Source organism: Theropithecus gelada, chromosome 7b (genome assembly GCF_003255815.1).
Source record: "Theropithecus gelada isolate Dixy chromosome 7b, Tgel_1.0, whole genome shotgun sequence".
In the NCBI taxonomy this organism is placed as follows: domain Eukaryota; kingdom Metazoa; phylum Chordata; class Mammalia; order Primates; family Cercopithecidae; genus Theropithecus; species Theropithecus gelada.
The window spans coordinates 8,947,606-8,975,572 of NC_037675.1; the positions used below are offsets into that span (position 1 = coordinate 8,947,606).

Consider the following 27,967-nt stretch of genomic DNA (forward strand, 5'->3'; position numbering starts at 1 on the left):
ACATAATACTAACAGTGTGGGAGGAGAGACAGACACAGAGAGATTTCCACCAGATTTCCATTCCTCCTGTCTGAATGTCAGTGGACCCAGGAGGTTGTCATTTGGGTTGAGTTATCAGATTAGGTGGGGAAGGAGAGGATGCTGAGTGAGATATAGTATCTGAAAGGCTGCCATGTGTAAGAGATATGTTGGGTGTCCTTTCTAAAGAGAATGGAAGCTAATTTATAGATAATCAAGACTCACAAATTTGTTTCATATAGTTGAAGCCTCCACGTCTGTTTTCAGGCACGACTTAAGTTGCTTGAAACCCAGTCGTACCCCATTGCCTCTGACCTACAGAAAACTTGCCCTCCCCACATGGTTGTTTGCCATGTGGCCTGCTTGTCCCTCATCCCATTGACCAAAAACCCAACATTTCCCGCACCTGCCGACCACAGTAAAACCCAGTGGACAACATCAGAGTCATGTGAATAGGACCTGCTCTTCATATGTGTTTTCTTTAAACTGCCCAATCCACAACCCCTGCAGGAAAGCCTGACAGATAACGCCATGGACCTTAAGAAAATCCCAGTCCCACAACAGGCCTCTCTCTCCCCAGACACTGTTTGAGCTCCCTGCCACCTCCAAACTCCCCAGCAACTCTTCTTATTCTCCTGGCTCTGTAACAACAGAAACACTTCTGTTATTTCACGGGTTTTGCTGTGCTGCCTCTTCTGAGTCTCACTTGACCCACACACCCCAACTAACTTTATCCCCTATCAGTGGCTTACAGCCACTCTTGAAAGAGACCCCAAGACCAAGTTAGAAAGAAATCATGGGCCGGGCATGGTGGCTCACACCTGTAATCCCAGCACTGTGGGGGCCTGAGGCAGGAGGATAGCTTAAGGCCAGGAGTTTGGAGACAAGCCTGAGTAACAATAGTAAAACCCCGTCTCTACAAAAAATAAACATAAGCCAAACGTGGTGGCTTGCACCTGTGGCCCCAGTTACTAGGGAGACTGAGGCAAGAGAATCACTTGTGCCCAGGAGTTCAAGGCTGCAGTGAGCTATGGTCCTAAGCAACAGAGTGAGACCCTCGCTCAAAAAAGAAAAGAAAAAAAAGAAAGAAAGATATTAAAACACACTAGGCTGAATTCAGGAAAGGAATTCTTCATACTTAAGGCTGTTCAACAAGAGGATAGACTCTAGGGTAGTGAGCAACAGGGCGCTGAAAACGTTCAGGTAAAGTTCGGAAGTCCACCCAGCAGGGATTTAGTATGGGGCTTTCTCATATCTGACAGGGACCTTTTCAACTCCTTGATTTCTCTGTGTTAGTTCAATATTCCTGCTTGGGACCTCCCATAAAACCCTATTTTATGGACCTAAAACAGAGGGAGAAGAACAGTCCAAGATCCCTCTCTCAACAGTTAATATACGCTACTTTTCAGGTTAAGCTCCTTGGGCTACAGGGTTGGTGGACAAACACGTACTGGTTCAGATCTGTCCAGTAGATGCCTGATCCTCTCAGTTCCTAGGGACTAGGTGCATTGCAGGGCTCTAACCGGCTGACTCTCAATCAGAATGCCCAAATTTTGTAGCTCCGTTCTCTCACTACCGCATCTCTCCATCATCTAAGCCACTCACACTGGTGTATGAGACAGTATGTGCTTCTGGCTGAGTGTGTGCGAGGGAGAGCCCCTGAGGTGTAATCAGATAAGCAAAATTTCATCTCAAAGGCAGATTTCTCCCTAAGACCATGTAAGAGCATATGAGTGCAAAAAATAACATGGAAATATAATGCTTTATCCCAGAGGGATTTTTTTTCATAATATTAATAAAACTCCCTTTTTTTCTGCTTGTTTGTCAAATTCCAAATTGTCAGCTTGACTGAGCCCCACTGAAATTTTTGGCCCACTTGTGCAGTTTTTTCTTTTCTTCTTTTTTTCCCTCTCTTTACAACATGACCCTAAATTGAGAGCGACGAGCTTTACTCACCTGGTGCTATGTTTGTGGAGGGTTTGAATTGCCTTCATTATCACCTTTAATGAATTACTCTTTTGTATCAAAAATATTTCACTCCCTGGCAGATCTTGGCCATAGAGCATGAGAGTTCTTTATTGCCTAAAGGAGTTTGCAGACTATTCAATATCTGATGTTTAAAAGAAAATTGAGAATTAAGTAGGAGGTATTAAAGGACAGTATCACCTGCTAAAAAGATGCCAGAACAACAGTTCACAGGGGCCCCATGGCAGCATAAGCTTAAGGACTTTTGTCTTTTATCTGTTTTAAGAGTATTAGATTGATAATGGGTTATCCCAGTGACCTTCATCTATGACATTTTTTGTGGGGGGAGAAAGATAATGAAAAAAAAAATCTTTAATTGTCTGGGAGAAAAATCCCTTATCAAATCCCAATGATTTTATTCATGATTTCCTGTTAATCCCTAACAAACTGTCATGTTTACTAACATTTAAAATAGCTAAACCTCCTTCCCCCATGACCCTACACCCGTCAATCTTTCTCTGAGAATGTCTTGGGAAGTTGTGCAAAAGTCAATACGTATCTAAGATGCGACAAGAGGAGATTCATCAAACTGAGAAAGAGCAAATATGGAGAAGAACAAAGAATAAAATGAGGGTCACTGGGATCAGCAACTTAGAGGAGTTCTGGAAGATCTGAGAGGAAAGCGCTGCTTCTCAGGGCCAGGGCAAACAGAGCAGAGATGAGGTGCGTTTTTGAATACTGCTGTGGGTGGGCTTAGAGTTGAGAGGTGTGGAGAGGCTTCAGGTCCCCCTCTTTGGAACACACCAGCTCTGCTATAGTCTGTTTACATAAACAGCTTTTCCCTAAGATTTTCCTTGAAAAAAAAAAATCCTGTAGCTTAATTTTTTTTTAAGTTTCTAAGTAGATTAGTGTCTTTTATTTTGTTTTTTATTTATCTACTTATCTATTTATTTTAAGACAGAGTGAGACTGGAGTATAGTGGCACGATATTGGCTCACTGCAATCTCTGCCCCCCAGGTTCAAGCAATTATCCTGCCTCCACCTCCCACATATCTGGGATTACAGGTGCACGCCACCACACCCAACTAATTTTTTTGTATGTTTAGTAGAGACAGAGTTTCACCATGTTGGCCATGCTGGACTCGAACTCCTGACCTCAGGTGATCCACTCACCTCGGCCTCCCAAAGTGCTGAAATTACAGGCGTGAGCCACCATGCCCAGCCTACATTAATGTCTTTGAAACTGGTTGGAGGAGGGGGATGGAATGGACAGAGAGTTCTGAGGAGCTTTAATTTTAACACCTCACCCGCTCCTCTACCCCACCCTGAAAGCATTGACCCTGCTTCCTGGCACCTCCTAGCTCCATCAGGCCCTCGCTGCCAGCCTCATGCTGAAGATCTTTTTTTGGCCGGTTTTCCTTTGGCAAATCCATGAACAACAGGAGATTTATCTTTGTCCTTACCTCCCATTCACCCTTCTATATTCTTCTATTTCTACTTATCTCTCCGGGTTCTATCCTCCAAGGGCCTGACTTGTAGCTAATTCTCAGTCTGAAACAGGACCTAGTGATATCCTTATTTTAACCCCAAGTATTTCTTAACTGAGGTTCACGTGTGTCGCTTTAGGGCAGATCCCATTGATGCAGATTTTTACACTTAAAAACTGGAAGGGAATATGCCAAGGTAACAAGAACACTTAATGGGATCGGGGATCAACTGATGATTCTATTTGCTTATTTAGACTTTTCTGTAGTTTTATTTCTCATGCGTTCTACAACAAACTTTGACGATCAGGAGGAAAAAAAAATGGAGCCTTTTGGTGTTACAAACAGGTAACCCACAGACTATTAGCCACACAGTGTTGTCAAGGCGAGTGAGCAGGGGAAGCAATCCACAGGTTGACACAGTAATCAACTCATTTTTTTGTCTAACCCCAGCTCCTTCAGAAGTGAATTACCTGCCTAGCTCCTGAAGGCACTGGAGATCCCGACCATCTTTATAAAGATGTTTGTGGTCTAAAGAGGAAAGCCTAGAAACCTTCAAGACTCAAAAAATTGAATTTCTCCTGGGTAATGTGGGACCCCACAACAGACTTGTGGGGAGAAATGGTTGGCGTTCTGGATAATTATACCTGCAAGCAGCCCACTGCTCTTCTTCTTTGGCAAAACTGAAGGAAGTTGTTATCACTGCTCTTTATTTCCCATATTTCGGAACTGCATCATCCTTTTTGGGAGCAGTGATGACCTTAAGCAGAGAAAATGTGGGAGCCTGCAGCAAAGTAATGTATTGGACACTTTAACAGCCGCAGCTCCAGAAATGAGACGTACAGATGAGTGTAGACTTCTGAACTCATGTGCCCTTCACTGCCTTGCTCATCCTGATCTGTGGGCAGATCCTTCAACTTCCTGTCACTGTCTTTCTGAAATTCTTGCATATGGCCAGAAGCTCCACTGCTTTCTAGCTGTGTGACTTTGAGCATGCTACTTTACAGCTCTATCACTCAGTCTTTATCTGAAATAAAATCAATAGTAATCTCTCTTTTGTGAGACTGTTGAGAGAATTAAATGAGATAATACATATAAAGTAGATGGCTCAATGCCTGATATATAATAGGTACAGTATCTGTTGCCTGTGGAAACTATCACCATCACTATCATCATCATGTATTTTTTTTTTATTCCAATGGCTCTCTATTGTTACAGACAAATGTATTAGTCTGTTCTCATGCTGCTAATACAGATATACCTGAGACTGGGTAATTTATAAAGGAAAGAGGTTTAATTGATTCACAGTTCCACTGTGAATTGTGAGGCTGGGGAGGCCTCATAATCATGGCAGAAGAGCAGGTGACATCTTACATGGTGGCAGGCAAGAGAGAGCTTGTGCAGGGGAATTCCCCTTTTAAAACCATCAGATATCATGAGACTTATTAACTATCATGAGAACAGCATGGGAAAGACCCACTTTCATGATTCAACTACCTCCCACTGGGTCCCTCCCATGACACGTGCGAACTGTGAGAGCTACAATTCAAGATGAGATTTCAGTGGAGACACGGCCAAACCATATCACAACGAGAACAGAAGCTTCAGGGGGCCCTAGTTACTGATTTTACTTTTGGCTCTAGTGTTTACTAGCTGTGTAACCTTGGTTAAGCTACTCAATGTTATGGTTTGAACATGTTCCCTCCAAAATTCAGGTGTTGTCAATGTGATAATATTAAGAGGTGGGGCCTTGAAGACATGATTAGGCCAGGAAGGCTCTTCCCTTGTGAATGAGATTAAAGATCTTGTAAAAGAGGCTTCGCACAGTGTCCTGCTAGCTTGCCCTTTCACCTTCTGCTATGTGAGGATGCAGCAAGAAGGCCCTCACCAGATACCACACCCTTGATCTTGGACTTCCCAGCCTCCAGAACTGTAAGAAAAAAAAAATTATGTTCTTTATCAGTTACCTAGTTTCAGGGATTTTGTTATAGAAACACAAAATGGACTAAGAAGGACACTTAGCCATTCTGAACTGAATTTCCATCATCTGTAAATATTAAGCAATATAAAAAAGATAAAAATAATTGAAACATTCTTACAAGTCCATTATAATAATTGAAAACATAACTCAGCACCTGACATAAAGTATGTGCTCAATAAATGATCATTCCTTTCCCTACAAAGATGGCATCCAAATTTCACATACCTTTCACCGATGAACATAGCCAAAGGAAAAATTTCAAAATAAGTAAAACTTATAATCATTTTTTTCAATCCCCATGGAATGTAGATGACTTTTCACCCCAAAATAGCCACCAGTCCTACATTGCTGCCTCTTCTGAGACACTCTCATACATACAATGAAACACTCCTCTTTATGCATGCTGAAGTTCACACTCCATTTTATCCTAGGTGCCATTAAAGGCTATGTCCATGATATAAACCTGAAAATTTTCCTCTCTGGCAAAATGTACACGTACTGAGTCTCATTACCCTAAAGGCTTTTTAGAAGATTAGTTAATCCTCTAAGATCCATATGACTGATAGCAGTTACATGCTTAATATGCCACCTTTACATTTCATAAGACATATATAAGAATAAATACAAGGACTCGAGGCCCTTCACCATTCCTGAGAACAGAAATCACTTCCAGCTATACAGAGTACCACGACATATCATACCCCAAACAATTCTTGCCCAGAAAAATTAAATAGCTCTACTGTTTCAGAGCCTTCCTGAAAATCCATTCATCTGAATTACTGACATTTAAACTAGTCTTTTTCAGGATAGAAACCCCCCTCTCAGAACAGAAGACCACATAACTGGGGGGATTAAACTCTTACTATCCAAAGTTTGCTTCCAAATCCCTTCCTCCCAACCTTGAACAATTATATCACAAAACTTGCCTGATCCCAAACAGGACTCCACATTGAAACCCTCGCTTCAAACCATGGTTCTCAAACCCTGTAATTTTCCACCCAAGAATTCCCATTTCTGAGACATTAGTAAGACTAAAGGTAGTGGTGTCCCTAACTATAGTATACAATACCCTTGACTTTGCAACAGATTATCTTAGAGGTCTTTTGAGGGAGTCTATTTAGAAGATGTTTCTGGATAAAGTAGTCTCTACTAAGTCTTCTAAATCATATTACATGAAAAGCAAGCTGTCTACTTTGCCATCAGACCACATTACAACATGAATATTTATTTACTAAATATTTCCTATGTGCTCTGCACTAGGCTAATCATCTTATATGGATCATCTGTCTTATGAAAATGCTTAAAGTATTACTTTCCCTCTTTTACAAATGAAGACAGTGGTTAAGAGAAGTTAAACAACTTATTTAAGTCTACAGAGCTTATAAGTGGCATATCTAGGATTCACATGAAATCTCCTCATCTGACTCCAAAGGTTAACATCCCATGGTAGTCTCAAAGCCCCTTTTTAGTTTTACTTTCATTTTTAATTGATAAACAATGATTGTATATGTCTATGGAGGTCAATGTGATCTTTCCATGCCTATATACCTTGGGGAATGAACAAATTGAGCTAATAAACATATTCATCATCTCACAAGGCTGTCAGCATAGTGTACATTCTTTGCACCTATGTAAAGACATTTAGTTCTTACCACTAATCCAGCTTCCTGGGGAAGATTTCTGAAAGACTAATGGAGATACAGCCTGCAGTGCTTGAAGGGAGTGGCTTTTAGCCAATCCCCCTCCTCCAACTTCTCTGCTCTCTCTCAGGGCCCTAAATTGTGGTAAGAGTTGATTTTTCAGAGGAAACTTAAGAAGGTTTAAGGGCCAAATAAATGGCCTATGGTTCTTTGAGTCCCTAGAGAAGATGTTTTGAGGACTTCATGACATCCAGCCAGTGACACAATGAGGCCGGCCCAGCAATGTCAGGCCCAGGTGTGAGTGCGGAACCACTGAGGAAAGGTGGAGTCAACTGCCCCTCCTCTTGCCCTGTAGCTGCAGGAGTGGCTGGTGCAAAGGAAAACAGCCAGATATGTACAAAAGCATAAGGAAGCCTAATGCCATCCATAATGGAAATTATACTTGATTATCATTTGCTCAAATAAGAATGATAGTTTTGAATTAGCTTACAGGTACTTTTTTCTTCTTGTAAAGTAGATACATTTCAAAAAACTTGGCTATAAAGTAAATTTTGGTTTCAAGCAAATCTTGTTTTCTCAATTGACTGCCTTTATAAAATTAAAGATGCTTTTCCTAAGCTCCAGAAATCGGAACAGGTAAGAAACTACACTTCAGAGCATTGTTTTAAATCTAGATTAATCTACCTTTTTTAAATCCTCAACTCCTTCTAATAACTTTCCACAGAACTAGTCCCAAACCATAGGAATTTCTCTACTCTCAGTAAATCCTCAGAATCCACACCTTTCTCTTCCTCACACATCTCTGCTCTTCCCCCACCCTCAGCACATACAATGTCTAATGAAGGACGTTAGGTTGCAATGCTGCACCTATTAAGAGAAAGGGGCACACCTGTAATCCCAGCACTTTGGGAGGCCAAGGCAGAAGCATTGCTTAAGCCAAGAGTTTGAGACCAGCCTGGACAACAGAGTGAGATCCCCATCTCTACAAAAAAATAAAAATAAAAACTAAATTTAAAAAATAAACATAGAAGGCGCCACAAGACTCGAAACTCTTCTGAGTCAATATTCTACATTCCATATGAGGAGTCACATCATACTTTATCAATCCTCAGGCATATGTTTATCCACATTTTAGCATTTCTGAAATTAAGGTGCTTCTTACCAAGGGTGATGTTTTCATTGTAACTGACAGCGTTTTCTCATTCAGTGGCACATAAAAAATGGCATACACCTCACAGTTGATGATAGACTTAGATTTGAGGAAAAAATGGTTGATTTTTCAATATTGCTAGTTTGAAAATTCTCTAACATGGTAGACTCTTGGAAAGTTTGCTTCTTAGATGCAAATAACCATATAGGCCTTTGTCTGGAAAGCCAGATTCTCCCTATGGCTAGGCAGAGAGTAAATTATAAACTAAAACCATGCTCACACACCCAAAACCCAAGGTACTACCCTTAATCCATTCAGCAAACATTTATTTAGCAACTACGATATACCAGTTGTTCCAGGCACTATTATTGACAGCAGAGATGCAGCAGAAAATGAAATAGACAAAATCTCACCTCTTATGGGGTTTACAGTCCCATAGGAGTGGCGGGGGGAGGCAGATACCAAATATGCACACACAAAACTAAACAAGGCGATTTCACATAGAGATAAGTGATACAGAGAAAACAAAACAGTGGCAAGAGTGATGAGGTAGGGTGGCTGCTTTAGGTTGGAAGGTTGGATGATCAGGGAAGACCCTTGAGGAGGAGGCATTGGAGCTGAGACATGAGTGACAGGAAGGAGCCAGGATGCAGAGATCTGGGGATAGGAAATTCTTCAAACCTCAAGGGCACACAGCAAGTGGATAAAGCAAAAGCTTGGTGAGTACAAATAACGAAAAGTCCAGGAGCTAAAGCCAGGTGAAGAAAGCAAGGGGACAGTAGTAGCAGCTGACGGGAAAGGTGAGCAGGGATCAGGATGTGTGACCCCCCACCATTTTGAGACTCATCCCGACAGGTTGTGCAAAAGTGGGGGAATCTGTCAGGCTGAGACTTTCTCACTCGCCTTTCTGTTGTGTTTGCATCTCTGCAAGAAGGCACTTCAGAATAATTGTCTTAGAAATAGGCCTAGAAACTTGTATAGGAGTTTTCCTATCCATGGAAAGTTTTATTTTGAGTCTAGACTGTGGGTGGGGAAGGAAGTACTTGCTAAACCCCAAGACAAGCCATTATCCTTTCCAGGTCTAGAAAATCTTCCACCTGGTTTGACTTTGCTGTGTCCACTGTCAACTTATCAGAGGATGACACTTAAAGAAGAAAGCCAGGATTTATACCAAGAAGAAGAAAATCAGAGGCTTTCCCTCACCTTCCTTTCTCCCCTACTTGATACTTAAGGCACCTGTCTGTCCACCAGTTGTGCTGCCTGCTTCTGGCCAGAGTACAGACAACCAACATAGACAGCAGGAAAGCAAATCTGCCCTGTGTTGCAAGTATCACTCATGAATGGGTTCACACTGCATTGCCTCTAGGCCCTGAGTGTATGAGGAAGAGGCAAATAGCAAATGTTTCTGCACCCCTGAGCCTGCGACCCTTCAGCCTTCTGTCAGCCAATAGTGTGTCACTATTGTTATAGGACTTAAGAAATTATTTTAGGCAAATAGAGAGGAAAGGGGGTCCTTGGGAAGTTTTTGTTTCTTTTAAAGCAGCTCCAGAACGTTTCTTGTCTAGCAGGAGAGCCCCGGCTTTTAGAGCTGGGCTGGCCAGCTTTGATATGCAAATCAAGGCCATTAGAAACTGGGTTCACCATCAGAAACTGGGTCCACCCATGTCTTCTTGCCCTTGCCCCAACATGTGCCTGGCAACATGGTCGCCCCCACATATCCCCATGTGTGTAGAACATCATGGCATCCTGCATTTGCATATTAAAAAGCTAGGGTGGGAGGGCCAGTCTTTTCCCTGGGCTATGTGAATGACACACCTGGTCAAACCAACCTCCTGAACCCAGTGCAAATCAGATACTCCCTCCTCCAGCCTCCTCATATAACTGGCTGATTTCTGCCGCACTCGGGGTTTCCTCTCTCGACTTTGGAGCCCCCGTCCCTCTGTCTCTGTATGGGGAGGCTTCTTCCTTCTTTCTTGACTATTAAACTCTTCACTCCTTAAAAATACTCCACGTGTGTTCATGTCGTTTTATCCAATTCGGCCCGAGACTAAGGACCCTGGTGTTCCTCTAGTCATCAGAGCCCTAACTATGCAATCACAGAACCTTGAGCCGTGTTCACTCTCCTTTTAACTCAACTCCTACCACTCTTGATATGGCCATCCTCTCCTATCACCTGGGCTGCACCAGCAATCAATAGCCTCATATGTGACCCCAATGCTTCCATTCTCTCTTCCTCTGTGCAATGCATTTTATTGAAGCAGAACTTGGATGCTTCATCCCCAACCAGAAAAAAAAAAAAAAAAAAAAGTAGCAGTTCCAGGGACATATGGAAGGTCAGGGGTGCCAAGAGATGTCTGGTGCTCTATGTGCCTCATGGTCTGTGGGCAGTGGTTGCCATAGTGTGTGCCCCTGGGACTGGTGGAAGGAGCTAAGAAAAAGGCTGAGCAGGATCTCTAACTTCCATTGTCCCCAGAGTAGCTTCACTGTCATCCGTTTATAGTCAGTGGCTATGCAAAGGATTTCATTCAAAAATAAAAATAAACATTCATTTATTTCAAAAAAAGTTTAAAACCCTGCAGTAGTGAAAGGAAGGGATAGAGGTTAGTCCCAATATGCCAAGTGCATATTACACAATCTCGGGCAAGTCAGCCAATCTCTTTCGGCCTCAGTGTCCTCTCTATAGAACACTATTTTTCTCAACCTCACACTGTTGACATCTTGGGCTGATATTACTCATTGTGTGGGTCCATCCTATGCATTTGTAGGATGTTCAGCAGCAACCTGGCCTTTACTCAGTTGATGCCAGCAGCACACCCTCTCCCACCACAGATATGACAACAAAAATGTCTCTAGACCTTGCGAATTGCTCCCTCTGGGGCAAAATCACTCACGTTGAGAACTACAGTTATTGAATAATTAAATATTTACCTGTCTGACAGGACCATGATGAAGATTAAATGAGATTGTATATATGAAAAGGTGCTATTATTAGAAGGTGCTAGGAAACACCTGAGGTACATTTTGACATAAATAAATAATTGTACAGTCAATCCTGAAAGTGATGAGGAAGCCACGGTGTACTTTCCGAGTCACGAAATGTTTATATTTTTGTCTATCTCCTTAAATCTTTGTGATATTTATCTTCATCAATCCACAGCCAGTCATCAATTATGCCAGGATGATACACGTTCTAAAATTTAAGACATTTGGAACTCATCAACGTATTAACCTTTGATTTCCTGAAGTAAAACAAAGTAAGAACATGCGGATTGACTGAGTAGGGTTGAATCTGCACGCATTCACTTATTCATTGATTCCTTTGTTCATTTACTCTGAGTGTCTGCTGTATAAAACACATAGAGTCAATAGCTTAAGAAATAAGAATGAATGGAACAGAGTCCCCAGATCCGAGGCTCACATAGTCTAAAGTAGGGGGTCAGCAAATTGCCCACAGCCCATTTTCACAAAGTTTTTCATTTCTTTATATGTTGTCTGTTTCTGTTTTTGTCCTATAAGGGAAGAATTAAGCAGTTGTGACAGAACTGTGTGATCCACAAACCCTAAAATATTTACTATCATCTGGCACTTTTACAGAAAAAGCTTCTTGAAAAAAAAAAAAAAGACTCTAAAAACAACCAGATATCATTCAACCCTCGGGGAAGATCTTGGGAGACAAATTTACATTTCATCAGGCTTTATGCCCTTATATCATCAATTCCTGAAACCTCCAGGACTTTTGAAATGGTGATGACAATAAAACAAGAGTTCATCTTTATTGAGATGTACTAAGATCCAGCGCTGTACTCCCACTCTTTTAAACATCACCTTGTTTAAATCTTACTAATTATCTTTGGAGCATGTGGTTTTCCCTGCTTTACAGACGAGGGAAGTGTAGCACAGAGTCAGTAAGAAACATGCCACAGTGGCCACCATTCAGCTCCACCGAGCAAGTGCTATTCTCCACTGTCACTTACCCTTTTTTTTTCTTTTTCTTTTTCTTTTTTTTTTTTTTTTTTTTGAGACGGAGTCTCTCTCTGTCACCCAGGCTGGAATGCAGTGGCGCAATCTTGGCTCACTACAACCTCCGCCTCCAAGGTTCAAGTGATTCTCCTGCCTCAGCCCCCCATGTAGCTGGGACTACACGTGCATGCCACCATGCCCAGCTAATTTTTGTATTTTTAGTAGAGATGGGTTTTACTATATTAGTCAGGCTGCTCTTGAACTTCTGACCTTATGATCTGCCTGCCTCGGCCTCCCAAAGTGCTGGGATTACAGGCATGAGCCACCACGCTCGGCCTTGTGACTCACTCTTTCAGAGTAAGAGCTCCGAGCTTACAGCAAACATACACCATTCTGCACACATGTCCCCAAGCCACCTTGAGCACTTTTATACTATGGTCAAAGAAAGAACATGGCCGAAACCTACAGGCAGATATTCAGGTCAGAGGAATAGCCCTTGAGATAGAATTAAGTCTTGACAGGATCTCCTGATGAAAGTCAGCATCCTGCATGAGTGTAAGAACCAAGATTAGCGGCAATTGCAGCCCAACAATATCTTATGTGGCCAAGAGTTTTGTATCAAGCAAGAAAAGCTCAACACCACCATCCACGGCTTGTGTTGGACCCAGAATGAGTGCCTGGGAACACCCTGGCCACCTTGGGAAGGTGGAATTATACTGCTCATCCTGCCTGCCAGTAAAATCCCAACTGGAAGCTGACCCTCCTCACTGAGTCAGGTCCAGTTCAATTGTTTAATTAGGTCTGTTAGTCCCAAGAGACTCAGAATTTACTTGACTAGGGCTGGAGGATGAGAACAATATTTTGGATCTTCCTCCAGGTCAAACTTCACTAGTTCTTCCTTATTGCCACTGCATAGTAAAATTTAACACATTTTCAAACCTCCTAAGGAAAATGTCAGCCCATTTTTTTAAGTTGTAATCTCAAACAACAGACCGGACTCTGGAAGAGTCCCTTGAGTATATTTATTTCAGAGGTTTTCAAACTTGATTTCTTCTGGCCCCTCAGGAACTTCTTTGGGTGTTTCTCAGTGTCTATCAAGAGCCAGGGAAAAGGGAGGGGCAAGAGAAAGCTCATGCTGTCGTTAATTGCCCCCCTCTTACCCCCCATATTTTGCTTTATGCTTGCAATTTCCCTAATTGATTTTATTTATAAAAAAAAAGGTTTTGCTACTGAAGAATTCCTAATCTCTTCACCTGGGCTAACCCTTCCATTTTTGAAAAATCAAACTGAAGTCAAGTGTAATGGCAACGAACTAGTTTAAGGTCACAGAGCCAATCTATGGCTGCACTGAACCCAGAGTCCAGTTTCCTGACTCCATGTGGAAGGCGGGAATAATCTTTGAAATATGAAGCTTTTCTCCTTTGGAAATGGTCACAACTGAGTTCAAATTTTAGCTCTTCATTTACCATGGGATCTTGGGCAAGTCACCAACCTCTCCTAATTACACCTTTCTTGCATGTAAAATGGGGATCATAATATTACAGGCTCTACTGAGAATGAGATGCCTTGTGTAAAGTGTCTAGCAAGTGCTGTGTTCCATAATTATTAGCAGTCATTATTCATTGCAGGTACTCTAATAAACAGTCATCCTCTCCCTACTTACTCCCTACCCTCCTTCCCACTTCGTTGAGGGCTGGCAGTAAAAGGATCACAAAATATACTATGATACGGAATGAGGGCTACATGCAGGGCGGGGAGGCAGAAGGGCATTGTCCTTACGTGGTGTTTTCCTGACCAGGTGAGGAAGATAACAGATTATCAGAGAGCAAGAAGGAAATGGGGAGAAGTAACTACAAGATGTTCTAGGATTCACCAGAGGCAGCTCTGAAAAAGCAGCTCTGGGTGCTCTCGCCCTCCGTAAGTCCTGCTCCATCATGCTTAACATCACGGAAAATGTAACAAATTCCATTGGCTGTTCTCACCCTGAGCTCTGCTCACTCTGCCTCCCCCTGACTCCCTTAAATAATGGCTAAGCAAATGCCTCTGAGACCATCTTCAGCTAATTTCCTTCAAGACATGCAAGCTGCTAACGCTGGGAAGCACAGATAGTGTGGAATAGCAAATATGGCCAAAATTAGATTAGAATAACCTCCTGATAAACAAATTACTCACCGAAAATAAATATTGGACTAGCGCGGCCAAGATAATTAAAAGAACAGCACCACCACATGGCCGAAAGAGGAAGGACATGCGCTGCTGTCTGTGGCTCAGTCCCAAAGATCTGCCCAACCTACTGGGTCTGACCGTCCCAATGGGACAGGGACGGGGCGACGAGGACAGGTAGTATCCCTTTAGCTTAAACTTTTTAAGCTCTTCTATGGACTTATGCAAAAGACATAACATTTTGGCAGACAGGACTGAATTTGAAGCCAAGGGAAAAAAGCCATATGCTAGGTTGAGTACAGCATGGCATATGAGGAGTCTGTAATTCTGCTGGCTCCCTTCCACTCTCTCACCCCATCATTCATCAGCTGGCCTGAGGCTCAGCCTTAGGGCAGCAGAAACCCTGGCCCTTTACACAGCCACAGTGGTGTGCTGGACACCTCTTGCTGGCTCCCACTCAGATGCTTACAAGGCATGGACTGTGTTCTTTTCTAACCTGAATGACAGATACCCCCTTCCACAATAATCCTCCTAATATTTAGACAGTATTTACTTTTTTTCAACTTCCAGTCATATCTTCTTTAGGCTAAATAAACCTAGCCTCATTAATTTCCTCAGTTCAGCACAGGGCTCAGGTCCCGGGGGTCTGGAGACTGGCAGATAAGCCCTGTAGCCCACTAACGACGTGAGTTACTTCAGCTTTCCAAACTTCAGTTCCTACGCCTGTAAAATGGGGATTACAATACCTCCTTGAAGGCTAACTGTGTATAGAGTGCTTGACATACTAAGAACTCTCGATAAATGGTAGATATTTGGGTTGTCATTTCAAACCAACAGCGTGATGGATGTAGCTTGCTATGCTGTATTCCTACACACTCAATCACAGCCGTCCATCCCAGTGTGACAAATGCAAAAATCTATCAATATTATTTGAAGCAAATTTTTGGCTCAGCACAGAAATATATTGCATGCTTCTCCAGAAGTTATGGTGGAAGAAGAGACATCAGTTCTATAATCATGCCACAATTTGATTCCTTCTGGGGACAGGAATTAGGCTGTACTCTTCACCAAGGAAGAGTGAAAGCAAATGTGTGAGGCTTAAGTCAGGAACCTGGAATTCTTTCTTAGTCAACATTAATGTATTAGCAGCTCCTCTGGGTGTAGCTCAGTATGAGGTATAGGGGATCCTGTAGAATCCCAGTTCCTTTGGAGCTATACCCAGTAGGAAAAATATGCATACACACATAATATGCAAAAAAAAAAGATTCATCGATTACAGTATAGTTAGTTCTCTGAATTATAAACATAAGATTCTCTGAACTATAGCAGTGCTATTTGTGCTGAGACCCAAAGAAAAGCTGGACGTGAAACATTCAAAGTCTCAGAGATCTAGGTGGATCATGCCCTCTCTCTGGTCCTCAGTTTCCTCCTGTGAAAATAAGGGGGATGGGGGAGGTAAGATCAATAGTTTTGTGGGTTCACAGGAGCCCTGTTTTTTGTGAATGTGTCTCAGAGGCCACCGTGCAGGGAATTGATGGGAGCCGGGCAGACGTGGCTCTGAGCTCTCCACTCAAAATGTGTCATGTGTCAATTACCTCAATTCAGCCATCACAGTGTCTACATATTTCAAAGCATCATATTGTGCACCACAAATATATACATTTTAATTTTTCAATTAAAAATGAGTAACAACAATGAATTTTTTAAAACAAATATTTGAACACCACTGGTTGAGACAGCCTTGAAGGTGTTTTCCAGTTCTCATAGTCTGACTCCATGGCCCTCATCTGGAAACTAAAGGAAGAAACACACTCTGTGGGCAGAACCTTGGGGGCATCATTCCTGTCAAGGCAGAGAAGAGGCAGGAGCCAGAAGAGCAGACCACAGGCAGTGTAGAAACACAGAATTTACATGCAAGTTCAGTGACAGCTGCATTGATCCACTGGTACTTGTGCATGGTCATGAGATCAAAAGATTAACAACGCTAACCATCCTAAAATATATATATTGCCATTCTGGGGATTCCTTGGAGCTCTCAGAATTCTTATAAAGACCTGATTTGGGTGCCTATCAAAGATGGCCCCTTCTTTGACATTTTGTAGTAGAGCAGCCATTTGGCCATCTCCCATCTCTGCATTGCTGATTGCCAGGTCACAGCAGACGACTCCTGAGACCATGAGGCTGTCTGTTCCTGATCCGGCTCTCAGCACTTAGAATGCCCTCCCTTCCTAGCCTCCTGGAGCAACAGGCTGACGGGCTGTCCCTGTGAGCCAGCCAGACAGAGCATTAACTAGGAAGATCTGTGAGAAGTCTCGACTTCCTGCCAAACTTCCCATTAGCTCTCTTACATCTCTCCCTCCCCTCTTTTCTTCTCTCTTCCTTGCTAACTTGCTTTCCTGTTCCTGTGCCCCAACTTCTGCAAACTTCCAGACTCCTCTAAATGCTAATTCTTTTTTTTTTTTTTTTTTTGAGACGGAGTCTCGCTCTGTCGCCCAGGCTGGAGTGCAGTGGCCGGATCTCAGCTCACTGCAAGCTCCGCCTCCCGGGTTCACGCCATTCTCCTGCCTCAGCCTCCCGAGTAGCTGGGACTACAGGCGCCCGCCACTTCGCCCGGCTAGTTTTTTGTATTTTTAGTAGAGACGGGGTTTCACCGTGTTAGCCAGGATGGTCTCGATCTCCTGACCTCGTGATCCGCCCGTCTCGGCCTCCCAAAGTGCTGGGATTACAGGCTTGAGCCACCGCGCCCGGCCCAATGCTAATTCTTAAATTGGAGAGTGTTCTGACAGAGATTCATCATTCCCTTATTAAGTTTTAGGGCCTGAACCAGAAGGTGTTTTCTTGTTGCAAGAATATGACCTTTAAATCTGGACAGCAAGGTTAATGCTAAGACACTATTTGAAGATTCATTTCTGGAGCCAGTACAAATCAGGCATAATCCCTTTGCCTCACGCTTACTCAAGTGCCACTTCCAGGGTCACAATTTTTCAAAAATGCATTTATGTCTAATGCTTATGGAAGGTAATTGAGAAAGCAAAAAGAAAGAGGGAAAGGTGGACAAGGAAATGAGAAACAGTGAAAAGGAAGAGGAAAAAAGAGGAAAGACAGAGATGAAGGTAGGGGTAGAGGAAGAGATGAGATAAAGGCAGAATGAAGGCAGATGACAAGAAAGGGTGATATGGTTTGGCTGTGTCCCCACCCAAATCTCATCTTTAATTGAAGGGACCCGGTGAGAGGTAATTGAATCATGAGGGCATTTACCCTCATGCTGTTCTGGTGATAGTGAGTTCTCATGAGATGTGATCGTTTCATAAGGGTTTTTTTCCCCTTTTCCTTGGCACTTCTCCTTACTACTGCCATGCGAAGAAGGGCATGTTTACTTCCCCTTCTGCCATGATTGTAAGTTTCCTGAGGCCTCCTCAGCCCTGCAAAACTGAGTCAATTAAACCTCTTTCCTTTGTAAATTACCTAGCCTCAGGTATTTCTTCATAGCAGTGTGAGAACAGACCAATATGGAGTGAAAAACAAAGGACATGTTGTTTTGATTTATTATATTTAAAAAATCGCCAGCAATAATAAGTAGCACTATTTCCTAACTAATGCTTTACTACATTTCAGGAATAAAAAGCTAAATGTGTTCAGGTAGGATAAAGCATAAAAAGGCAAAGCTTTCAACACAGGACAATTTAGGGTGGGGTTTGTGCATATGTGAGTGGAGAAGAGGGAACTGACACAAGGAAAGGCATAGGATTTGGATTAGGTCATTCCAGCCTACACAGACACAGAAAGGAACCTTGAGTAAGCAATGATTTTTAATTCGTAGGATCCCAAATTGCTGTGATAATTGGAGAAGAGGCCTAGGATTTCCAGGTTTATTTTGCCTGCTATTGCTCAGGAGAAAGAGATGGGAAATGTGTTTTGGTTCATTTCTCTTTTACCATCACCCACATATTCTACACTGGTTTTTCATGCAGTGGCTACTTGATAAAAGAGAAAGCTCAATAATGAGATCTTCCAAATGCAACACAGGTGATCTTCCCCTTGCTTTCTGTGGTTACTGTGGGTGGACTCCAAGTCTCCCTGATCCCGCAGTTCTGCTTTTCCTGGGGATGGTCTCTGCCTGTCACTACTTGATAGTGCCACAGTGACCTCAGATTTCCAACCCACCCTAGTGTTTACTGTCACAGGACCACTGACTGCCCCCTCTCCCCGCAAAGTAGTGGCTCTTTACTCCTGGCTTTACTTAGATCAGGGAATTCTCTCCCTTTTGTGATGCAATTACAGAGAACAACTACAATGGCCAACTTTTATACTCACTGACAAGCAAAGATCAAGGTCATAATAATCACCAGCTAAAAGGAGTGTGCCTTTAGGAGCTAAAGGCTTACATAAACGCTCCCATGTATCAGTGTCAGATGGTGAAGTCTTGAATTTTAGACAGAAACTGACTTCCTGAATTTAAGTTCAGCTGAGGCAAACTCACTCTGGGATCCAAATCAAAAGACATTCCATATCAGGTCTTAACTATGCATGACATATAGGCAATGTAAAGCAAATAGAAAAGTCCACAACACTTGTATGCCCTGCAGCAACCCCTGCATCATCAGAATGGTGGTACCATCTATAACTTCACGCCATGCAATACTTTCGATAGGCTGGTAAAACAAAGATGGCAGCTGCCTGACATGCTGTTATTACTTCTCCCCAAATCCATTGACAGACTTTGCTATTTAAATGTAGTCCTCTTTCCTGCTGAGCTTAAACATGATCTCAGAATTCTTCAACTCACACATTGGACTTCCTACTCATTATGAAATCTATTTGCCCTCCTCATTCTCAGACCCTCAAGATCCTCTAGAATCTGTTTCCCTCCCAAGTACTTTGTAAAATGCTCACAATGACAGTCTGCCTTCAGTGTTCTTACCTCTTATGAACCCATATGAATGATGCTGATACTGAGGAATTTAACATTAATTATGCAAGAAGCACATTTCTTGGAAATATCAATAAAGGTATTTGGGAAGGGGTCTTTTGAAACTTTGAATGAGCTTCAGCTCATGTGTGTGCCCAAATACACATCAGTGATTCTCAACAAGAGGTAATTTTGCTGCTCACCCCCCGGGGGGACATATTTGGCAAAGTCTGAAGATAATTTTGTTTGTTATAACTGAGGCATGATACTGGCATCTGGTGGGTAGAGGCCAGGGATGTTGCTCCTGCAACAGACTCTTAACAGCAAATAATCATCCTGTCCAAAATGCCAATGGTACATTGAGAAACCCTGATACACATTAAGGCTGAGTATTTAGTGTTAGAAAGAATGTTAGAGAACCTCTCATCCAACTCTCTTGTGTTATAAGTAACACAAGAGATGTATAGACAGCTCAGCACAATTAGCAAATAGGCTATACATCCTCCTAATGAGACACTAAAACCCGTTTTATATGAGGAGGACAGCAAGCTATTGCAGTTCTCCACTAACCTATTAGAACAGGTAAATAGAGACGAGAATGACGAATGTTTAGATCATTGGTTCTATGCATGGATGTTAGATTCAGGTAGTAGGGGGCAGTACTGCCATTTTTACACATGGGAGAAATCACAAATCATGTATTCATTTAAAAATTTAGTATCCCAGTACTTAAAATTATTTTTAAAAAAATGAAAAAAAAAACAAAAAATTTTGTCAACAAATATTTATTTTCAGGCTCTTCATTGTGCTGAGGCAAGTAATACAATGATCAATACAGATGACACTCTCCCTCATAAGCTTGCAGTCTGCTGGAAGACACAGACAATAGCAATTTCATCATAATGTAATCAAGTCTGAGTTGGGAGAGCCTATAAGAGCATTGAGGAGGGGCATCCAAGTTCTGGTAGTCAGAGAAAGGATTTTCAGAGGAGGCAATATCTGAGCTAAGCTCTGAAGGGAAAGAAGAAGTTAGAAATTCTAAAAGCTGAGCCCCAGCACCATATACTCAGCCTATTAGGCATGGCTGGTATGTTGAAAACCTAGCTACATGGTCTGAACCTGAATCAAGCCATGTTTGCACTGGCTATTGGTTTTTCCTGGGCTGAGGCATTATGTTTCTGATCAATACAGTTAACAACTGACATAAGACTACTTTCAGAGGTTTACACATCTAAGTAGGTACGATTTATATCAAGATGCTCTACCCTAAGCTCAAGAGCTAAGGAAAGTGTGTGTGTAGAAAGTAAGCCAGCCTTACTCAGCTCTCTGGGCTCCCTTCCCATGAAACATCAAGTCCTCCAGGCCGAGGCTGGGCTGGGGGGATTTGAGAGATACCTTCTTTCCCAAGGCATGACATTTACAGGCTGGCCTACCAGGCTGCTCTCGGCATCTTTTCCTCCTGCAATTCAACACTCCCTCACCCTGCTGCATCAAACACTGGGCATTTGGGAGCAACCAAGGGAGCAGATAAATAATGAGAACTGAGATGCCAAACCTGAAGCAAGTTCAGTCTGAAGAATGAATGGTCCTCTCCCCAGAACCCACAGGTAACACTTTTCCATCCCTTCCTATCTCCAGGGCTTCGTAACCCCTTCCTCTTCACTCCCCCATCCTGCTCTTACCACCTCCATTCTACCTGCAGGTCTTTAAGCTGTGGACAGACTTGTGTCTCCTATCAAATTCGAATAAACTAAATGAATTCAAGCTTCAATTTTTCTAAGTCTGTAAAGGGAAACAGCATGTGATTTGGCTCTTTCTCTGTGCTCATAGTTGACAGAGATATATGAATGAGGGGGAAGAGAGTGTTTTCATTTTTATTTATTTCTTTAAAAGTTTTATTAAAGTTCACCTATTACCCACAGGCCTCAGGCTCCCTGTAGAGAAACAAATATCACAATTGAAGCAGCTGGTTTCCAAGGTGCCAAATTAAAATAGATGAAGAGGTAAGGAGGAAAAAATGAGTAAAAACATTAAGCTAAGACTTCTTCCCTCCCAAGTGCATTGTGCCTCCTACTATATTGCACACATGAAATTGGCTCCCAATGTAATTAGGCCAGGGCTACCAGGCAAAAAAAAAATCCTCAAATTATTCAGAACCCCAGAGCTATTATTTTGCAATCACTCAAGTAACTGAGAAAAGAGTCAACTTTTAAATATAAATTTGTTATCAGCATCAACATTGTCCAAGCAATTCCCAACACTCCACCTGCCCAAGAATAATAGACTCATGAGCTCAGCTGAGTTGAGAACCAAATACAGGAATACTGCTCTCCATCCAGCCAAAATCTTTTCTTCCACTGGAACGTGGAGTTTATTCCAACAATCTTTAGGGACTACTGGCTCTGTTAGACAGGGGTGGAGGATCCACCAGGTCCACAGTAGACAATATATCCCCTTCAGGGTCCGTTGTCTTGGTTGCATTATGTATGGATAATATTTATTTTGTCTCTGTGGTCATGTACTTGGAACAACCATAATATTCTCTATCTTACCCCAAAGACCCAGGACATGACTTTATCGCTTTCAAGGTCAGAAATGAGCCATAGGTGCTTGAGAAATAGTAGTTCATGAAAAAAAAAGAAAGAAAAAAGAAAGTGCCATGGGGACCAGAGGGTATCTTTCATTAAACCCAGAGGGGAAGGAAATAACCACCCTTCAAAAGAGGTGCTTACTGGATTTCAGCAACACTGCCAAAACTTCAGTGGCTGCCCTGGGGAAAGAGAAAGAAAAGTAACAGTCAACGTTCAATGGTCTTTTTGTCAGCCCATGGATCCCACAGCCAGCATGCCCATTGCCACCCCTCAACAGACCCATGATTAACCAGGTAACAGGCAATCTATTGATTGCCCTGCTGACCATTAAATAGGCATAAATGCAGAAATCATGCTGAGCGAAGTGTCCATCTTACAGATGGGTCTCTGAGGTCCCCTCTGCTGCTGAAAATCTCTTTCTCTCCCCTGCTTGCCTCCCATCTTCCACCAACTTCCTTGCACAGAGTGGTTCATTTTTCTATTATTCATATCAGGCAGAGCTCTTGTCAGTCTCTTGATTTATTTCTGGAAACATGCAGGGACTCTGGAGGATGGTCTGGGAAGGAGTGGGGCTTGGGAGTTTAGTGAATGTAGCAGCACAGTGCAAACTTCTTGAAACACTCATACCCCTGGGGATGCAGTGGAAAATGCATTCACACATTGGAAAGAGAGGCTATTTCCTTAGGGTGGAAAATAGTTATGTTGGGATTTTTCTTCCAAATTCATCGCTTTCTTCCACGGAGGAATGTCACAGTCTTTGCAACAAAGGGACGCATATGAGAATGAAAAATACTTTTTGACCCACATACTACTGATTTTTCAATATGTTTCCTGCTTCTGAGAAGGTCACACAAAAATCTACCTACAGGGCAGAGGAAAACTTCACTGGCATTGAGGGCAGTGTGGTATAATTATAGGGAGGGGAGTTGTGTTTGCTTTTTTCAAAAAATAGAAGATTCTGTGTGGCCCCAGTAACTTGTCCTTAAGGCCCGCTAAGCAGTAATCTGTTTCCACCACCTCTCTCAGGATTGGAGGAGCAGGACAAAGAGGCTGGATCACACTTCTAAGACTATACAGACAAGTCAGCAGAACTGGGATCCCAAACCCAGGAATCTCACTGCACACCTCTGCTTCCTCTCCGTCTGTTGTTCTCCAGAATCTCTCTCTCACTGGCCCTACCCTGGCCTCTGCCTGGTCAATGAAAGTTCACTTTGCAATATATTAGCTAATACTGAACAACAGAGCCAGCAGTAAAAAGGAAGATAAATGAATGAATAAATATAAATTAAAATACAATAGAAAAGCAGTACGTGTGAAAGCGTTGCTCCCTCTAACCTACAAGGCAGTTCTGCAAGAGCAAAAACCTGAAATTCACAGGCCCCTGTGCAAACCCACAACAGGGATGACACCCCAGCTCAGCGAGATCAAAATGACCATAGGGTAGTTATAAAGAGGGGAGGCTAGCTTTCATGGAAGGACTACTTCATTTATCCTTCAAATGGTTTTCCTCTTAGCAACTTTCACCTTCTTCAGTCTCACTGTTGTTGAATCCCACAGAGTTTTGGCAATGGTGTCTTTAAGACAGAACACATGGAAGGTGTTTCTCGAAATTCAAGTTGTGTGAAAAATCTAGGCACCATAGTACATGGGGCCTGGCTTGGGCTGGGGCAAAAAGAAAATCAGTGTTTTGGGAAAAGCAGAACAGCCAAATTAATTTCGCCAAAATGAATTAACAGAGAAGGAAACCATGGAAACAGGAAAAGAATAAGGATGTTCCAAGCAAGGCTCCTAACCCAATCCTGGCTCACGGGCCAGGTCTCCAAGGACTGCATTTCTAATTTCCATTGCACTTTTGTTTTAGGAAGTTCACAAATGAGGTAATGATCCATTAGATAATAGTTTTATGAGACAGACTAGAGGTGGGGAGGGTCAGGTGGCAGACAGACCAGTTAGGAGAATAAGCAATAATAAGGTCTCAAACCCAAAAAGTGGCATGGAGGAAGAAGGGATGGGTTAAAGCCACATTTGAATCTTGCTACTCAAAGGGTGGCTCTCTGACCAGCAGCCTCACATTTTCTGAAAGCCAAATAGAAATGCAGAATCTCAAACCACATCCCTGACCTTCTGAATCAGAATCTTTATTCTAACAGATAATTTATATGCACATGAAAGTTTTAGGATAACTGGTTTAGGGAACAGTATCAATAAGGCTTAGTTACTCTTTCGATGTTGAGAGGGCAATTCAAGGTGACTCCCAGATCGCAACTCTCTAGAAAGTACCTAATAACATGCTAAACTAAATAAATATTAATCCAAAAGGTGACATTATACAGCAGGAAACACATGATAAGTGTCACATTCATCAAAAAAATGGAGGCTCATTCCTGAGAAACTTGAAAAGATTTATTTCTTCCTAGGGTATAAGTCGGGGATCAATATTTAGTGCAGCAAAGGGCACATTTAGGGCAATGAGGGAGATAAGATTTGAGGCCAAAGTCCCATACCCTAAAGAGTTCACTTTCAATTCTGTAGGTAATGAGAAGCCATTTGGTTTTTTTTTTTTAATCGAGATGATGTGGTGTCAAAATTGAAACGTGAGAGAGAAGTTGTGAGCAAAAAAATAACAAGAGCTGAGGAAAGCTGAGCTGTGGAGGGCGAAGGAAAGTGAAGAGTCAGTGACGGCCTGGAATATTTAGGCTAGGTAGATGGGGGAACAAGAGAGCCATTAATAGACTAAGAAGAGAAGTTGCAGTGTTTAGACAAAATAATGATTTTGATTTTGATGCTGAGTTCAAGATGAAGGGTACAACAGAAGGCTACATGAAACTGTTTGGAATGCTACTGGAAGCATCATATAGAATTCAGGAATGCAACCACAGTTGGGAATATACATTTATGAATCACTACAGCAGCAATGATCGTCATAGCCAGGCAAGCAGGTGATACTTATGAGGAAATTCAATCAAGAGCAGAACAGAGGGCAGCCCCAGGAAAGCATCAACACTAGAGGGTAGGAAACCCCTAAAGGAGTCAGAAGATGTACATTTGAGGAAATATGAGGAGACCTTGGGATGATTAGTTTGAAAACTGAACGTCACTAGACTGTCTAGGCACACTGTTTTTCAAACTGCAAATGTTGACCCACTAGTGCATTACAGCATTATAAAGTCGTTTTATAGGTATCAACTATATTTTTTTAATGAAATAGAAGAAAACAAAATGAAATTCAATATATCAGAGTTATCTCATGTAGCAAAGGTTAGCAGTGATCTGAGAAATTCTCATTTCAATGCACGAACATACACATGTGTACCTACTGGGAATGTGATATAAGAGCTTTCCTAAAAAAAAAAAAAAAAAAAGTTTGTAAAGATGTTGTTTAGGATGTAGTGTCCATACAAGATCTGTATAAGAATAAACATCCGAAATCAACTAATGAGCAAACTGAAAGCACTTGATCTCCACATGTGGTGCCCAGGATCCAGACATCCAGTCACTCATGTGCATGTCACCAAGAGGCTCTTTATTTTTGGTTTATTCAGTGGTTACACATCTACAGCACTGGTCCACTCTGAGTATTGCTGCTCTGCCATTTGTCTACTCCCACATCAAAGCATGAAGAAGTAAAACCTATCAGAGCCGAGGCAACTACTCTGTCAACCAACTGCTAAGTCTACAAAAAGCAAAAGTTTAAGCTGCTAAAACTTAAACAACTAAGAAGGCATTCAGTTACTTCCACTCCTAGGAGCCAAGCCCAATGATTGAGTGCATGAACTGGGGGCCCATAGTTAGTGCCTTTGGAGTGCAAGACTGCCTCCTGCTGGATGTGCGCATCTGACACCCATGGTTCCGGTAGCTGCACTCATTTTATAATTTTATAGAATAGGACTTCTCTCTTTTTTTTTTTTTTTTTTTGAGATGGAGTTTTGCTCTTGTACCCCAGGCTGGAGTGTAGTGGTGCAATCTCGGCTCACTGAAACCTCCACTTCTTGGGCTCAAGCGATTCTCCTGATTCAGCCTCCCAAGTAGCTGGGATTACAGGCATGCACCATCATGCCTGGCTAATTTTTGTATTTTTAGTAGAGACGGGGTTTCACCATGTTGGCCAGGCTGGTCTCGAACTCCTGACCTCAAGTGAGACACCTGTCTCGGCCTCCCAAAGTGCTAGGATAACAGGTATGAGGCATGAGCCACCGTGCACGGCCTGAAGAGGACTTCTCAGGAGGGCACTGTTTTCTTAAAGTTTAAACTCATACCATCATCCCCCATTGTTTGAGCTTCCCTATGGGATGCGCGGGGGAGATAGAAAATAGAAGTGCCAAAATGTCCTCCAACTGGGTGTCCCTGTGTTTACATCAATGAAAGAATCATTTCAGAAATTTTTGCAGAACATCTTGCTCCAAGAGAGTTACAACAACAGCCAAAGGCAACGTGGAATGGCCCCCATCCTATCTATTTTCACACCATAGGATAACTCAGTTAAGATTCCAGAGGTCACGGTTCACTTTCACTCTCCTCTTCAGAAAAAGCTAAGTTTAAACTACTGGCAAATTTGTACATATCCTCTTAAGATTTTAGCAAAAAGCCACAGAACTGCCACAGTTCAATTTACGTCTTCAAGTTGAAGTAAATTTTAAGAGTCATTAAAAAAGAGTCTTGAATATTTATCACCCCTATTTAGGGAGCCCCTATAAATGCCAAGCAGCAATTTAATGTCCCATATACATCATTATACATCACATTTGATCTTCACAGGAATGCTAGAGAGTGAAATTATTAGTCTTGTTTTACAAACAGCAATAATGCAGTTCACAAAGAGGTAAATAATCTTCCCAAGGTTCAGCAGCTAACAAGAGGCAGTATTGACTGGGCGCGGTGGCTCATGCCTGTAATCCCAGCACTGTGGGAGGCTGAGGCAGGTGGATCACAAGGTCAAGAGTTCAACACCAGCCTGGCCAAGATGGTGAAACCTCATCTCTACTGAAAACTACAAAAAATTAGCCGGGCGTGGTGGCAGGCACCTGTAATGCCAGCTACTCGGGAGGCTGAGGCAGGAGAATTGCTTGAACCTGGGTGGTAGAGGTTGCAGTGAACCGAGATTGTGCAACCGCACTCTAGCCTGGGCAACAGAGTGAGACTCCATCTAAAAAAAATAAGAGGCAGCATTAGCTACAGGTCTACCTCTGGGTGAATTTAAATCTAGTGCTCCTAAAGTCATCTCTTTACTTTTAACATAATTCTAGAAAGAATCTAAAATATCTCTCTGTGCAATATTTTTATCTTGCAAATAAGGATTGTGGAGATCAAGAGGTTAGATGACTGGTGCAAGGTCAGAGGATTCATACATCACAGAGCCAATGAAGCAAACAACTTGTCCAGCTTGAGTCCACTGTTTGACTCAAGATTCTACACAGCACAGTTTGGTACAGTTTAAGTGGGTTTAGATGTTCAATGGTGGTCATGGAGACAAAGACAAAGAATTCAAGGAGAAGCAAGTCACAGGCATCTTTGAGTGGCAGGACTGAGTTGCTAAATTAGGAAGTAGAGGGCTTGGTTTTGAAGCTTGGAGCAGCCTCTTTTCTGCTTCTGGGTTCTGAGTTTACTTGATCTCTCTGAATCTCATAGGTTTCTCATCTATAAAGCAGGTATAAGATCTAACACGGGATGATGTGAAGAGTAAGATAAAGTAAAATTTTTTTATTATTATTATACTTTAAGTTCCAGGGTACATGTGCACAATGTGCAGGTTTGTTACATATGTATACATGAGCCATGTTGGTGTGCTGCACCCATTAACTGGTCATTTACATTAGGTATATCTCCCAATGTTATCCCTTCCTCCTCCCCCCACCCTATGACAGGCCCTGGTATGTGATGATCCCCTTCCTGTGTCCAAGTGATCTCATTGTTCAATTCCCATTTGGTTTTCTGTTCTTGTGATAGTTTGCTGAGAATGATGGTTTCCAGCTGCATCCATGTCCCTACAAAGGACACAAACTCATCCTTTTTTATGGCTGCATAGTATTCCATAGTGTATATGTGCCACATTTTCTTAATCCAGTCTGTCACTGATGGACATTTGGGTTGATTCCAAGTCTTTGCTATT

The 27,967-nt window shown here is 42.3% G+C and overlaps 1 protein-coding gene across 1 annotated transcript in view; it reads right to left on the reverse strand.

The window, feature by feature from the left end:
* Nucleotides 1–27,967, reverse strand: part of LOC112628890 (cytosolic carboxypeptidase 4) — a 157,414-nt gene that overhangs the window by 48,243 nt on the left and 81,204 nt on the right. Inside the window, exon 5 of the mRNA XM_025392211.1 lies at nt 22,003–22,040. Coding sequence (XP_025247996.1) covers nt 22,003–22,040 — 38 coding nt within the window. The remainder of the gene's footprint in view (nt 1–22,002; nt 22,041–27,967) is intronic.